A 17254-nucleotide genomic window follows, 5' to 3' on the forward strand; every position below is an offset into this window, starting at 1 on the left:
CTTTTGTCAGTGTTTAAACCCCCTCCAGCTTAGCTTCACTCAAAGGTAAGGGAAGCTAGGGTTTCATGTTTTTAAATTATTTTTCCTATTGTTGGACTGTTTTGTGTTTTTAATGCTTATATGATGTTATTGATCGTGTGAAATATATGGTGTGTGCTTCTGGTTTGAATCTGGCTTGCATGCGTGGACAATGATGAGAACTGATATTTTTGCCCAAGCGACATTGTCTCGCCTAGGCGAGAATAGCAGAAGCTCGCCTTGTTTCTGCTCGAACTCTCGCTCAAGCGTCGAGCTTCCGTTTTGAGCGACGAACCATCTCGCTCAAGCGAGAAGGTCTTACCCAAGCGAGAATTCATGGAAACCTTTTGTGCTCTCTACTCGAGTTGTCGCTCGGGCGAGGAACTTGGGCGAAGAGAAATCTCACTCAGGCGAAAAGGTCTCGCCTAAGCGAGAACTCGCAGAACCTTCTAGTGCTCTCTGTTTGCAGTCTCGCCTAAGCGAGAGCCTTTAGCTTAAGCGATGGACCCCTTTCGCTTGAGTGAGACTGATGCAGGGACATGCTCTAGCGCTATTCTCTTTTATGTTTTTGTTGTTTGGTTGCATAATTGAGTGTTTTACCTTAAATGCATAAAGTATGATGTCATGTATGGTTTATGAGATTAAATGAGGCTGAGACCTTGCTGTACTGGATATGGAATGAATCATGGATGGATGGATTGGTTGGTTTAGCATTGGCATGAAATCATAATGCTTGAGATAAAATTGTGGTTCTGGTATGAGAAACATGAATCTGGTATGAGATAGACGTAATTCCATGAATCTCTTGGTGAGATTTCATGGTGGTGTTATAGTGTATATAATTAGATAAGGATTCAAGTAAGGTTGCATCCTGAAATTCTAAATAACTAGTTAGTCTCATATAAAGCATATTGATTCAAGTGGTGAGAGTAGTAGGAGGCCCTAGTCTTTGGCAGGATAATGGCCTTAGATGATTGAAGGCTAACCTTGTGCGTGGTAGGGTGAAACTCATTGGCAATGGCTCTACAAAGCATTAGAGGTCACCACAAGTGCAGGCATCCAGTGAATCCGATCTTATTATATGTATCCGGATAATTGAGTCATAGAGTCTTGTTTGTTTGCTATATCACATGATTTTTAATTATCTGGTGGCTATAACATGTTCACAATTTCTTTTTATTCTACCTTACTCTTTTTGCTCGTGTTTGTTTTCTTGTATGATTTTTCTTTTTGCAATGATCATCAATTTATTGGTGTAAGCAGAATTGGAAACCCCTAGTGGTCATCAGGATGATGGGAACGCTGCAGTTTAGTCAAGCTTGTGGGTTGGATCTTGCTCTTTGGAGCACCTTTTGAGGGCATTATTGCCTTGTCGTGTTGTTTGCTCTGCAAGCAAATTTTAAGTTTAAGTTAATCTTTGTTTTGAACCTTGTTTATGACGTGTGTTGTGTCTTAGACTTCTTTCAAGGTATATTTATGGATAACTGTAATAATTAGTAGCTATATACTTCATGTTGTGTGTTTTTTTATATTATAATTTTACGATGTTTTATTTTTTAGATTTATCTATTAAGTGTGATGTCACATGTTTGAATTTGAAGAATTTGAAGAATGACAAAACTGTTTAACTTTTACAAAAATTAAAACTAAGGACCAAATTGAGGTGAGGAAATGACATATAGCATGACACTGACACATGATACTTCCATTGTCACATCACACTATCATTATCATTGTCACGTGACACAATGTAAGCTCAACACGTAACAAGTTTTTAATTTTTTTTAATTAAAAAAATTGTAAAAAAAATAAAAAAATCATAATCATAACACCTGGTACCTCTCTACTTTTGTTGATACGATATTAATAGAGAAATGACATAATTGCATAATTTTTTTAAAATAAAGCTCACAAATAAAAAAATAACTAAACCAATATTTCTTTTAGGAACCAAAATACATAATTTAATCTAAAATGTTCGCATGAAAATATAACAGGAATTATTTGACATATCATGAAGTGCATGTGATCATGAAGCTTGTGAATGCCATAAATTATTGATCAACCTATTACATGGAAATACAACACAGAATATGAAGCTTATGAATGCCATAAATTATTCACAAATTCTTTGATATTTTCATAAGAACTACCACCTTCAGTAACAGCTCTTACTGCTAAACTCCTCCACTGAATGGCATTGTTCTTCATTTCTCTACATCCATTCATTATTTCATTTATACAGTGCTTCAGAGTTTCTCGTCGCACAACCTTTTTCTCATCAACCACTGCTCTTGTTCCAGTTTTCCAAACCTCTGAAACAAGCTTTGCATTTGTGTTCTGGTCTGACCAATACGGTACTGCAACTGTTGGAACTCCTAAGCACAGAGTTTCCAACGTTGAATTCCAACCACAGTGTGTCACAAAACACCCGACAGCCTCATGAGCAAGAACTTTCAACTGGGAACACCATTTTACTACCAAACCCTTTTCTGTTTTTCTCTCAAAATCTTTAGGAAGTTTGGTTTCTTCAGAAGCTCTCACCACCCACAAGAAATAACTCGAACACTCTCTCAAACACCAAGCAATTTCTTCCATTTGTTCTTCACCAAAGGAAGCCATACTCCCAAATGATACATACACAACAGACCCTTTTGGCTTTTCATCTAACCATTCCATGCAATGTTCTTCACTCTTGAATTCTGTGACCCCATAATCTTGATCATCTTCCCATTGCTTATCTAAAAAGAAAGATGGAATGTTTGGTCCTATAGTCTTAAATTGTGGCCAAACCTTCACAATCCAATCTGCTATCTAAAAAGTGTTTTCTAGTCACTACAACATAGTATTACAAGAAGAGTTCTCATGTAATATATAATTATATGGTTCAGTGTAACTTCATACAAAACAACAAATCATTGAAAGAAACATTTAAGTTAATTACCTCTTTATCCAGATCATAGAAGGTGTTGCAGAGGATCCAATCAGCTTTGTGAATACTTGAGAACTGAGAAACTACAAAGTCAAGAAAAGTGAAATCTTCACCAAAGAAGAAAGAAGGCATGTCCTGAAGATAAAGTTTAGGCATGGCAGGAAGAGAAAACTGGTGTTGTTTGAGTGGAACCTGCAACTTCCCCAAGTGAACATGATAGTATATGCTATTCACAGCCATGTTTTGAGTGAGATAAGCTGCTCCAACTATCCCAAATCTCTTTGCAACTTCTGGTGCCCAACTGAAGAATGAATCATACACAACACAATCAACGTGCTTTGATCCACCATGTTTCTCAAGAAGCTCAGAAAAAGTGAGAGGCCCAACTTCCCAGAAGCGTTCCAAATAGGGTTTGAAGCCACCAGCTTCTTTTGGTCCTCCATTATCAAACCCATCAGAGATTGTTTCAAGAGCAATAGAAGGAGGCACAGTTTGCAGGTTATTGTAGTAGAAACGAGTTGTAACTAGGGTTATTCTCACCCCTTGCCGTTCGAGAAGTTTTGAGAATTGAAGCATGGGATTGATGTGACCTTGAGCTGGGTATGCAAGCACCAAACAGTGTGCTCTCGTAGCCATGATTCTCAACTTCTTCTTCTTCGGTGAGTTCTTGCGATCTTCAAGAGTTTTTCGGTTGATTTATTCAATGTTGGCCATGAAAAGGACAAAGTGGACGGCATGTAAAATCAAGTGTTGAATTATTTGGAATAGGTGACAACATGTATTCTTTATTACTAAATTCCGAATATGATACATTGAATAACGTGCTAAAGTTTACTAATGCAAGGACTTTTCAGAATTTTGGATTCTTTGCTGGATATTTTTATTTTGTCGTTGATTCTTCTACGGTATCTTTATAATACATTAATTATCATTAATTTTAATGTTTTAAAATATATTAAAAAATTATTTAGAATACCAATATAGTGTATATTTAATGTTCAGTAGAGGACAACACCAAAAAATCAATAAAGAATTTGGATTCTGACTTTTCATCTCATTTGATGGTTACTATTATTTTTTTTTTAATTCTGGTAAAGGAATATACTTACTCTACACTCTTCTTAATAATTTAACTTCTAGTTTATGATATTTATAAATAGTTGTTAAGATTGGATTTTTCACTTTTAAATTGTGTGGAAGGCATGTAAATCAAGGGTTGGATTTATATTATTAATGTTCAAGTATGATACATTGATGGTGGTCAAGGAAACTATATGTTAATTAAGGACTTTTCATCTCATTAGATATGGTTACTAAATTTTGTAAATTATGGTAAAGGAATACTTACTTTACACTCTTCTTAATAATTTAAGTTCTAAATTATAATATTTTTAAATAATATATATACATCACTTTAATTTATTATAAGAAAATACGTATTTAACATTAATCAAAACTTTGTACTAACAAATAAAAAGTTGAACCTAAATAGTTATTAATATTTGCATCCTACCTGCGTGCAACTTTAAAAGTATGACGCTAGTTCGCTACTGTCATCAGCTTTAGAATGTTGATTAAGTGGGACTTAATTCATTACTAATTTTTTAATTAAAGAAATTTAGTGTTAGTCAAACCAATATAAATATATTTTTATTTTAAAATTTATTTAAATTAATATTGGTAGTTGATGTTAAATATATATATATTTTTTAATATTAGTTTAATTTGTATTTGTTTGACCTATTATGCTAATGACTGTGACTTAAAACGAATCTTGTAGATTGCCTCTATTTTCAACAAAAATAACACAAATAAGAAAAATTATAATTGATGAAGGAAATAAACGTGGATAAAAGTGTTGGTAAATCAGGGTTGAATTTGTATTATTAATTTCCAAGTATGATACATTGAAGGTGGTAAAGGATACTATGTTTGTGGAGGACTTTTCATCTCAATATATGGTTATTAATGTTTTTTAAATTATAGTAAATTAATACTTACTCGACGTGCTCTTAATAATTTAACTTCCAAATTATAATATTTTTAAATAATATATACATCACTTTAATTTACTATAATAAAATATATATTTAGCGCTGAAAATTAATTCCAAGTAAATATTTAAGTTAAATAGTTATTAATATCGAATTTGGATGGTACTTATATGTAATTTTAAAACTGTGAAACTAATTTATTAGTGACGATTTTTGAAAATCAATATTAAATAGTGTTGATTAAGCTTACGTTAATTCATTATTATTTTTTTAATTAAAGTAGTTTAACTAACGTTTATACACTTTTATTTCAAAATTTATTTAAATTAGTATCGATAGCTTTTTATAATATTAGTTTAATTTGAATCGGTAGTATGTTCTAAGAAAAATCTCATAGAGTGTCTCCATTCAGGAATAACAGTTCAAGAGTTTGAGAGACTTAAAACAAACTTAAAAATGAGGTATTTTATTTTAAAAAAATTGAATTTTTTTATGCAAAATTATTTATTAAATTGTCAAAATTAATTTTATTTAACATTTTTGTTTCCATAGATAATAATGTTCATCTATTTAATCTTTTTATATGTTTTTAATCATTATTATGAGTTTGAGAATAAGACTTATCATCATCACTAATTACTTTTTTTTTCTTTATTGTTTTGCTTTCACATGTATATATATTGTTATTATCTTGTTCATTGAAAGAGTCCACTTGTATTTTCAAATTCACTTTTCTTATCAATTTTTATAAATTTAATCATAGCTCCTTTTTGTGATGCAATTAAAGTCTTAACTTTTTTCTTCTTCTAGATTTTTTAATAATCTGATTCAATTTTTTTAGTTGACATATGTATATGTTTTTATATGAAAAAAAATATAACATCACTAAAAATAAGTAAACTTGATTGTAAACTTGTAATATCTTGAAGTCTTGAGTTTCTTTTCTTAAATCTCAACTTTTTCATACACCTACAAAGTTTTATTTTAAGATTAATCATTAATAAAAATAATTAAAAAATTATTGTTCTTCTCATCTAGGACCCTAAACGCTACTCTCTATGCTAAAATCACGTAAAGGAAACACATTTATAATCTTAATACAATTTCATTAAATAGAATATAAAAACAACATCACCACAAATAGAAAGAAAAACATACTAACCATTAATGAGAATAAAAAGAATGGTATGCATGGAAAGTATGAGATTCAAGGAATAAAATATGTCAAAATTTTCAAAAAAAAAAAGAACTCTAGAATAGAAGAAAATAAGGAAATGGAAGGAGTTGAATCAATAGATGAGAAGACACAGAGATAAAAGAAGTAAATACAATTATAATTGAAGTCACAAAAAGATAAAAAGAAGAAAATTAAATCTAAATTGAATTCACATAGAGATAAAATAAGAAAATAAAATCAAAATTGAAATCATATAGAGATAAAAGAAGAAAATAAAATTAAAATTGAAGTCACATAAAGATAAAAGAAGAAAATAAAATCAAAATTAAAGTCACAAAGAAAAAAAAAATAGAATCAAAATCGACTATAAGAGAATAAAAATAACTAATTACTTTTTTTCTAAACAAAATTATATTTTATTGGAAAAAAAATTTAACTCATTACATATCATTTTTAATACTAATAAAAATTGGCATACACTAATAATAATTTAATTAAATTTTATTATCAACCATAAAATTATAATTAATTTAATAGAGGTATATTATTTTCAAAAAACGTTTTGAGATTTTTTTTATCTTAAACATAATTTTATAATATATAATAGACATATATTAGTAGTAAGAAAAATTGAGACTTTTTTAAAAGATAATTTTATAATTAATTTAATATAAGAATATTAGCACTAAAATAAATTTTGAGGCATTTTTTAATAAACAATGTAACATTTAATTTCTTTTCTTAACATGAAATATTTTTTACTTACAAAATTAAATTATATTCCAATTTTTTAAAAAAAAACTTAGAAATAGAGAAGTCATTTCCCTCTCATTTAATTCTAATTTGGGACAAAATTATTTTCCCGTAGATGTTGCAACGTAGGTTGCCGCATGTTAAAAAAATTAGAGGAGTCATTACATTAAAAAGGTTAAAAAGACTTTTTGAAAAGAAAAATTGGTTTTCAAAAACAAAACTTAATTTTTTATTTTTGGGAAAAAGAACGGTTCCGTATGATTAAATATGAAGATTTTAAGTTTGAATAAATAATTACATATATTAGTTCATTAGATTTGAATAAAATAAATTTCTTTAGTAAATAACAATTTTAAATAATTATTGTTCCGATTCGATTCAACTCGAAATCATCAATAGAAATAACCATCATAATTTTGTTTTTAAAAGATAAACAAAAGAATAAATAAGTATTTAAACTGTGTTCAATTTTGACTCTTAAATAATATGAGATTTATTAAGTATACGAAACAATTGTAAACTAAACCAATTTAACAGAGTTTAGAAGATATAATTTAAAGTAAATTATGAATGATTTTTTTTTTTAAGTTTGTAAAAATGGGCTCATTTCTAATGAATTTTATTTCTTAAAGTCTTGAACCCTCTATACACTTTCCTTATGTTTAGGTACTCATTATTATTTTCACAACCTTATCACATCTTTGAAGAGGCAGCATGTGAACAAATAAATATATTCAAAATATAGTTTTCTTATTGATCCTACCCAATCTTTTTCTTTTCTCCTGTTTCTGAATATGTGAAAATTTTATATTCCATATTTGTCAGTATCAACAAGGAAATCAGAATTTTCTAGTCATTTAAATAAGTGGAAGTGTTGGTTTTATATATATAGGTTCAAGTTTTTTAGAAGTTTGTGTATTTTTGGGATTAGAAGCTTTTAAGTGCTAGAGTTGTTTTTTTTCTAGCAAGGAAGCTACCATTGGGTAAGGATCTAATAGCTTACATCGTTAAACTAGATTTGTTTGATTTTAACAATTTAATTATACTACTTTTTTACTCATTTAGGGTGTTGATCGGTTAGTTCGGGTTAGATTATTATTTTGCAACTTTGATGGTTAACATTTTTTTCAAAACATTAGAATTGGTAAGTTTTAGTTGCGTAATTGTTTTTTTTTTTTTTCAATATATTTTGCTTGATGGAGGAGTCATTTGGTAAACACAGAGAGATAAATTCAGTCCAAGAATTGATATTAATTCCAATTTAAAATTTTAAAAAAATAAGTTTATAAATTGTTATTCTTATATATTACTTAATTTTTTTCAATTATATTAGTACAAGCAAATTTTTAAATAATTCATCTTAGTGATAAAAAATATGTTTAGAAACTGATTTAAAGATCGATTTTCAAATTAGAGACAAATTCTTTTGATAGTTAAAATCTTGATAGTTAATATTTATGATTAATTTCGAAACGATTCATAATAAAAAATATTTTAGTTATTAATTATAAATTTTTTAAATTATTTAAATTATCAATAATTTTAAATTTATAAATTAATATCTAAATCATAATAACCTATTATTTTTTGTTACTAATATTAATTATTATTAAAATATTTTCGTTCATAGTTGTCATCTATACGGACAAAACATTTTCGTTCATTAGTTGGTTTTTACTCGTTGTATGTTTGAACACGGAACTAAAACAATTTTCTCTTCTCTAGAACAATTGAAATAAATCTCAAAATTAATAAAAAAAAGTATATAAATGGTTGTATTATTAGCTTAACGAATCTAGTCGATGATGATATAATGCTAGATATTATTTTTAGACTTACAAATGTAGGAGTTAGGAGTTAAAGAAATGTGATGACGACTTTCAATTGTGTATATCTTTTAGTATGTTTCATAAAAAGCATATCTTGTATATGTGACAATTAAAGATATATTTAATGATATCTTGTCATCATACATGGAAAGAGATGATGTTCCAAACCTAAATAGTAGAAATTATAGTTCAAGACAAAGTTAGGTGTGTCATTTGCTTTCATTTCTAATCTTTTTAGATCTTTATATGTTTTGCAAACCTTTGGATGGTATGAGAGGAAACTTTATGTACATATAATAACTTTCGATATATATATATATATATATATATATATATATATATATATATATATATATATATATATATATATATATATATATATATATATATATATATATATATATATATATATATATATATATATATATATATATATATATATATATATAATTTTTTTATCGTTACAAGAAAATTTCTAAACGGTGATTAATTTTAGTGATTAATAATTATTAATAACTATAGTAACCAATTTACATACACATTTATAAAACTAAAAATTATTGGTTACTAAAATAATCATTATTATAAATAAAAAATTATAATTGATCTTTAAAATTAAGTATCATAGTTTTGGTTATCAAAAGAAATTGGTTACTAAAAGTTAATTCCTAAGTCTTGACTACCAAAATGATTTAGTTTCTAAATTGTTCTATAATTAATTAGTGACCAGTTATAATTTTTTATTTATAATAGTAACTATTTTAGTAACCAATAATTTTTAATTTTGTAAATTGGTATACTATAATGACTAACTATTTTTGGTTTATAAAATTGATTTCTAATTGATGATTTTCTTGTAGTGTAATTAGGTTATGAAAAACAGATTACTTGATTTCAACATTTAGTTTGATTTTGCTGGAACAAATGTAACAATATGATCGTATTTAAACAAGGAAAAGTAGATCCAAAGAAAATTTTTACTTTGACATAAATAAATATTTGGACATGAATGAAAAACAAAGTCTCAAATATCTTTTTGCCGTATAATGATTGAAATATATGCCCTATTAAGTGCATTAAATATGTAATCTAGTATCCTCTAAATCAAATATGATGTGGAGGATCCAATGTTCTAATTCAATCATACTTCCTAGTCTAGAAGTCTCTATAGTTTTACGAAAATATTTATAGTTTTACGAAAATATTTATAGAGGTAGATTCACTATGAGGCAGAACTTTGGCCATACAACACTTGTTTGATTTAATTGGAATCATGGTTGCAACAACTTTGGATCTTAATATAGAGCATGAAGTTAATTTTTAGATTGAAATTATCTTTACAAGGACTATAGTGCTAAGGAATGAATGCACTTGTTTGAAATTTTCTCATGCGTTATTTCTTAGTTGGGATGTGGTTCGTGTCAGTTCAAAATTGATCATGTTGAAGTTATGACTCTAAAATAGATCTATTTCCATCAAGTTGTTGTTCTCTCAAGTATTTTTTATGTTGCTTACTTGGATTAAGTAATAGACTATATTTATATATATCATGTTTTCTGGTTCGAATATGTTCCTAGTATTTTTTATTGTAATGTATTCCTTAAAAGGGTTTAGTTGATGTTATTATTGAGTGTAACGGTGTCACAAAATGTTAATTTTTTTTTAAAAGGTTAAAGCAACCCAATTATTCTACTTTATTATTTATTTATTTTTTGTTGATAAAAAAATTGACTTAAATAATGGAAGGTGTAATATTTATTTAAGTTCAAAAAGTGTTGCTTATAATGAATAAATTAAGTATTTATAAAATTTGGAGTGTCGTTTATGTTGTTCATTGTGATTGAAAATGTGTTTCCTAAAGAATAAGGTGATTTTATATTTGTGACTTCAATACAACATTTTATTATCACACTTGCGGCAGAAGTTGTTTTAATTTTGGTTAAAATTCTCTTTTGGTTCCTATCTATTTTTTTATTTGATTTGGTCTTTTTTTTCAATTAAATCTCATTTGTGTATTTGTGTTAAATGAATTTAATTTAGTCATTTTTATTAGATTTATATGAATGACATGAACATCGTCTTTGAACATATCACATGTCAGTTTATAGTATTTATATCTTTTTTTTTTTTTTTTAGTTTTTTTTTCACATGTCAAATTTGTGTCGTGTCATATGCACTACAAGAAAATTATTAAATAATGATAAATTTTATTGATAAATTAGTCACTATAGTGACCAATTTATAAATTATAAATTATTGGTAACTAAAATAGTTTCTATTATGAATAAGAAATTATAATTAATTACTAAATTGGTAATTAAAATAGTTTCTATTATGAATTGATCTCTAAATTCATCACTAACATTAGCTATCAAGGTTTTGGATACCAAAAGAATTGGTCTTTAATTAGTCATTTGGAGACCAATTTAGAAACTAATTCCTTTGGTAACCAAAACCTTGGTAGCTATCGTTAGTGAACAATTTAGACATCAATTCATAATCAAAGTTATTTTAATTACAAATTTAGAGATCAATTATTTATAATAGAAATTATTTTAGTTACCAACAATTTTTAGTTTATAAATTGACATCTAAATTGCTCAATATATTGATTAATTACTTTTTTGTTACTAGAATTCATTATTATTTAAGGATTTTCTTGTAGTGGTAGTTCTGTATCACATGCCACACTCAACGTTTTGTGTCACATGTCAGAGTCAACATCACGTGTTAGTGTCAGTGTCACATGATTATGTCGTGTATTCAATTTAGTTGCTATATTTATTCTTTAACTCAATTGAATCCAACTTAAAATGATAGACAACTAATTGATGACCAAAATCTCGTCCATAAAATGCTTGTTAACAAATTTTACCGACAAAAAGGAAAGTTTATTGATAAAATTCTTGACAAATTTTATCGGCAAAGAGAAAAATCTGTAAAATCCGTCATTAATTATCTGTTAGCAATTTTCGACAACAAAAATTTGTTGGTTAAAATTCGCCGATAATTATCTGTCGATAACCAATGAATTTTGGTCGTCAGTAAATATCATAAATTGATCTTCTTCTTCCACCTTTTCCTATTCATTTTTTTTCTCTTTTTTCTTCTTCTTCCTTCTCTTGCTACTCTTCCTCCATCATTGGTTGTTGCCTCTGTCATTGCCTCCATGGTTGTCATCGTTGTTTGTATTCACCTCTATGATTGTCGCCACCACCTCCTCTTCTTCTTTCCCCTCCTCCTCCTATCCCTACTAGGGGTGGCAATTAAGGCCTGGCCTGTCGAGCCGGCCCCCAAAAAAAATGATGGGCGAGCCAGGGTAGTGAGGCCGCAAGCCCGCAAGCCCGCATAAAATTAAAAAAAAAAAGAAATTTGTACTTGTATATATTAATTACTTTTTTTATGGACTCTTGCATTAACATTTCAAATTCTTGTATAACTGGAAAAGACAAGTATTATGTATTTTTTAATGTGCTAAAATTTAAAGAATACATTGTGTATGTTATAGTATGAATATAATGAAAATGTTGAATTATCAATTTATCATCTAATTCTCCAAAGTCTTTACTTAATTTTGTGAACTTCTTAAAGTTTCCCAATTTTTAAACATCGAAAGTTTTATCATAAAAATTAAAAAAAAAATTAATTTTTTTTAAAGAAAAGCAGTCCAAGGAATATGCAGAGCGGGCCAGTGTTTGCAGCCCACATAAAGTTTGCGAGACGGGACGGACCAGTCCGCATTGTGCGGGCCGGGTCGGCCCGCATTGCCACTACCTCTCCTCTTCCTTCTCTTCTTCTATTATTCTTTTCACACACTTCCATTTAATTTGTAATAAATATTTCATCAAATCTGACAGAAAAATTAGCGTCCATTTTATTGACAAATTTGGTGATAGAATTATTAAAGGATTAAAAAAATACAATTATTGATGCATTTAATACATATTTTACAAAAATTAAACTACCAGAGGATTTACTAACAAATTTTCAAAAATTTAGCTACTGACAATATTACTAACAAATTTTAGAAGTCCATCATAGAGAAATTTACCGATGAATTTAAAAAAAAAATTAGTAATCAACATATTTACTCACAAATTTTATCATGACATAGTCAAAGTCCAAAATAGAAACTTTGGTGCTTATTTTTTCCAACAAAATTTATTGATAAAAATATTCATCAATAATAAACATTATAAATTATCAATAAATTTTAGTGACGAATCTATTATCGACATATATTTTAATCGATAACTAAAATTTTTTGATAAAATTCAACTACAAATTATATTTTACTAACAAATTTTTTCTTAAGTAATCTAACATTTTCTTATAAATGTTAACCGACACTAATGTAGTTTTATTTTAAAATTTATTTAGGTTAGTAGCACTTGGTTGATGTTAAACTTCTTTAGTTAACAAACAAAATACAAATTAATGATAATTAATTAGCATCAACTAAATTAACGTTAGTTAAGGTCAGCCTTCAAAAAAATCGATGCTAATAAGTTAGTCTACGTTATTTTGGAATAACAATGCAAAACCAACACTATTAATTAATTGTAGTCAGCTTTTACTTATCAGTGTCGAACAATACTAAATATCTATTTTCTTTTATATATTTGTATATAATTCTATTCAATAATTCACCCATATCTAACTCAAAATAAACACAAGGAAATTCAGTATGCAATATACACACATTCTCACTTTCAAATTAAATTAGATTAATTTCTTTTCAAAACAAAACATAACACATTACTAAAAATTCTTATATTACATATTACATGAGATTTTTCTTACAAATTTTTTAAAAGAATTTACAAGAAAAGATTTTTTTCTGTTATTTTTTTTAAGATTTTTAGTTGGTAGGTAATTCTTTCGTGAATAATCATTTCCTACAAAATTATAAAATTTGTAAGTATTTCCTACAAAATTTGTTGTGAAAAGTGTTTTATATAAAATATTTTGAGAAAATTGGTAACAATTTCTTAAATTTTTTTTTTCAACAAAACTTGTAAGTATTTTTTAAAAAATAATTTCAAAAAAAAAATTAACAGAAAATATGAATTTTTTTAGTAGTGATATACGTTGGTTATAATCGACCTCACACATGAAAATATATATAAAAATAAGTTATTTGTCTCATCAAGAAGTATTTCTAACATAGTTCATGTCAAAATACAAAGGAGAAAAATAAGATTTAGTACAGATGAAACATGAAACTTATCAATGCAACAAACTATTCGTAAATTGTATGATATTTTCATAGGAACTTCCACCTTCACTGACAGCTCTCACAGCTAAAGTCTTCCATCGAATGGCATTGTTCTTCATCTCATTGTTTCTTTCCATTATCTCTTCTACACAATGCTTCAGAGATTCTCCATCAACAACATTATTCTCATCAGTTGAAGCTCTGATTCCAATTTTCCAAACATCAGCAACATACTTCGCATTTGTGTTCTGATCTGACCAACACGGTACTGCAACTGTTGGAACTCCTAAGCACAGAGTTTCCAACGTTGAATTCCAACCACAGTGTGTCACAAAACACCCGACAGCCTCATGAGCAAGAACTTTCAACTGGGAACACCATTTTACTACCAAACCCTTTTCTGTTTTTCTCTCAAAATCTTTAGGAAGTTTGGTTTCTTCAGAAGCTCTCACCACCCACAAGAAATAACTCGAACACTCTCTCAAACACCAAGCAATTTTTTCCATTTGTTCCTCACCCAGTTTAACCATACTCCCAAATGATACATAAACAACAGACCCTTTAGGTTTATCATCTAACCATTCCATGCAATGTTCTTCACTCTTGTATTGTGTAACTCCATAATCTTCATCATTTTCACATCTTTTATCTAAGAAGAAAGAGGGTATATTTGGTCCTATGGTCTTAAGATTTGGCCAAATCTTCACAGCCCAATCTACTACCTAAAAATAAGTACATGCTCAATTAGGGAAATGATTTACAAATTTTAATGTGATGTGTATTATTAAAAGGTGAACTTTAAATCTAAGACATATAGATGATGAAATGAAGTACGAAAATTTAAAAAATTATGTGTGAATCAATATCATCTAAATATCAATATTTATAGTTTTTTATTAAAATATTTAAAATGGTTAAATATATTTATAGTCCTTAAAATTTTCGACGAAGCTAAAATTTATTATTGTAAAAAATTTAGATATATTTTTTTCTTCAAATTTTAAAAATAAATGGATATAATATTTTGTAACCTAATTTTATTAAATATTTTTATAGTATTAAATACATCTCATTATAACATTTAAATTTTTATAATGTTTCACACCATCCCAATTCAATATTGAGAAACACGTTTTACACATAAAAATAATTTAGTTTAAATAAGTCAAAAAAATTATATTTATTATTTTTTTTAACTTTAAGGATAAAGACGTACCAATGTTTCTTAGAGAAATGAAGTATCAAATTTATAATTTATTTATAATTTAGAATTTATTCTCATTGTTTTAATTGCTTTACACATTTGGAAAATTGATAATCTTGGTCCTGTGGCTATCTTACCGTGTAATTTTAACACGTGTAATCACGTACTAAATTTAAGAAAACATTTACGTGATTTTAATTATTTATATTTAAGAAGTTAAATGCTTTACTATAAAATATTAAATAAAGCATGAAATACATTAAAAAGAAAGTAAAATCACCCAACAAAAAACAAATTAGATGATTGATTTATGGGTGATGAATGATACACAAATAGCACATTTTCCACACTACACCTTTTCAACACCAATAAAAAGAAATATTTTTATTTTAAAATATATAATGAATTAAAATGAATTAAGTAAAAAAGTAAATATTTAATTAAAATTTTGGCTTTGATATTTAAATGTTTGATTAGTTTTGATTTCTACTTTTTTACTCGATTGTATTTTCATTTTTTTATTAAGTTTGAACGTAATACTTTTAGTAATCACTTTCGTTAAATTATTGTTAACAAAGTTTAAAATATTTCATAAGTCAAAATATGAATCTATCACATAAAAGGTTTTCAAAAAAATTTCAATAATTTAGATTTTAATACATAATACATTTCAAACAACATTTTCATTAATTTAAGAGACGGATATCACATCCAGACTTTTAAAAAAAAAAGAGAGAGAGAGAAATAGAAAGTTAATTAAGTAAAGAAAATAGAACTAAAATAAATTATAAATCTAAATATAAAAATTTAAATTAGTAATTAAGTAAAAATTAAAATATTAATATTTTATTAATTAAGTGTTAGAAAAATGTATGAAAATTGAAACACGTATATTTATAACTTTCCTTGAATTATTTCATCATTAAAATTGTTAAAAGTTGGGTGATAAGTTAGTGAGACTAAAATTATCCATGTTCCAAATGTGTAAATCAAGATTGAGCAATCACAATCTAAGAGAGGACAAGAAAAAAAGAAAAACAACAACCCATTTTTAAAATTTACAACTAAAATCAAAGCAAATTAAAAAGTTAATTTAATTTTTTTTTCACTAGTTGGAAATTAAGCATTTAATCTACCTTCTTGTTCTTACCTCCGGATCCAGCTCGTAGAACGTGTTACACAGGAGCCAATCAGCTTTGTGAATATTGGAGAACTGAGCCACACCAAAATCAAGCACAGTGTGATCTTCATCAAAGAAGAAAGAAGGCATGTCCCGAAGATGAAGTTCGGGCAATGAAGGAAGAAAAATCTGATCCTGTGTGAGTGGAACTTTCAAGTTTCCCAAGAGAACATGATAGTATATACTATTCACACTCATACTCTGAGTGAGATAAGAAGATGCAACTATCCCAAATCCCTTGGAAACATCAAGAGCCCAAGGTATGCATGAATCGTAAACAACACAATCAACAACATCTTCTTCTGCTTCACCAAGTTTCTGAAGAAGCTGAGCGAAACTTCGTGGCCCTACTTGCCAAAACCTATCCAAATAACCCTTCAATTCTCCACCTTCTCTCGTGTCGTTTTCGAACCCATCAGAGATTGTTTCAATGGCGATAGAAGGAGGCACAGTCTGAAGGTTGTTGCAGTAGGAAAGAGTGGTGACTAGTGTTACTCTCACACCTTCGTGTTCCAATAGCTTCGAGAATTGAAGCATGGGATTGATGTGGCCTTGAATTGGATATATCAACACCAAACAGTGTGCTCTTCTACTGATGCTTTTCTTCTCCATTTTCTTCTTCTCGTGAGTGCTTGTGACTGACTGATCAGTTTAGTGTCTGATAAAAAGGACACACACAGGGTTGTTTTATTCAATGATTGAGCCTCCACCAAACCAATTTGCGAACCACGTTGTTCTTACTTGTTAAATGTAATTTTTTTAAAAAATTTTAATTCAATTTAGTTCTTTAATTTTAAATTTGTATGGATTTAATTTTTTTAATTAAATTTATTTATTAAGTTTATTTTATTGATAATTTTTTAGTTTAGTAAGAATGTGTCAAATAATGTAAATAATTTAAATATTATTATAAAATGTATTTGAAAATTAAATAAACTTAACAAAATTT

At 27.5% G+C, this 17254-nt stretch overlaps 2 protein-coding genes across 2 annotated transcripts; both read right to left on the reverse strand.

Moving 5' to 3' along the window:
• Positions 1-1933: 1933 nt before the first annotated feature.
• LOC114181219 (mogroside I-E synthase-like) lies at positions 1934-3679 on the reverse strand. The gene is made up of 2 exons (XM_028067611.2): positions 2963-3679; positions 1934-2832 (listed from the first exon to the last, which is right to left on the reverse strand). Exons 1-2 carry the CDS (start codon positions 3584-3586, stop codon positions 2119-2121), a joined length of 1338 nt encoding a protein of 445 aa, XP_027923412.1. The 5' UTR covers positions 3587-3679; the 3' UTR covers positions 1934-2118.
• Positions 3680-13825: 10146 nt separating this feature from the next.
• Positions 13826-16965, reverse strand: LOC114182435 (mogroside I-E synthase-like). Its single transcript, XM_028069301.2, has 2 exons — positions 16276-16965; positions 13826-14643 (listed from the first exon to the last, which is right to left on the reverse strand). The coding sequence occupies exons 1-2, from the start codon at positions 16915-16917 to the stop codon at positions 13933-13935; spliced, it is 1353 nt and encodes a 450-aa protein (XP_027925102.1). The 5' UTR covers positions 16918-16965; the 3' UTR covers positions 13826-13932.
• Between the last annotated feature and the right edge of the window lie 289 nt (positions 16966-17254).

This window comes from Vigna unguiculata, chromosome 4, assembly GCF_037176805.1.
Source record: "Vigna unguiculata cultivar grain cowpea cultivar isolate G323 ecotype 2 chromosome 4, ASM3717680v1, whole genome shotgun sequence".
In the NCBI taxonomy this organism is placed as follows: domain Eukaryota; kingdom Viridiplantae; phylum Streptophyta; class Magnoliopsida; order Fabales; family Fabaceae; genus Vigna; species Vigna unguiculata.

Coding starts and splice junctions, on each gene's coding strand:
- LOC114182435 (XM_028069301.2), bottom strand. CDS start 16,917: ATGGAGAAGAAAAGCATCAGTAGAAGAGCACACTGTTTGGTGTTGATA. Junction 14,644..16,275: donor TCTACGAGCTGGATCCGGAG/GTAAGAACAAGA, acceptor ACTTATTTTTAG/GTAGTAGATTGGGCTGTGAA.
- LOC114181219 (XM_028067611.2), bottom strand. CDS start 3,586: ATGGCTACGAGAGCACACTGTTTGGTGCTTGCATACCCAGCTCAAGGT. Junction 2,833..2,962: donor TCTATGATCTGGATAAAGAG/GTAATTAACTTA, acceptor AACACTTTTTAG/ATAGCAGATTGGATTGTGAA.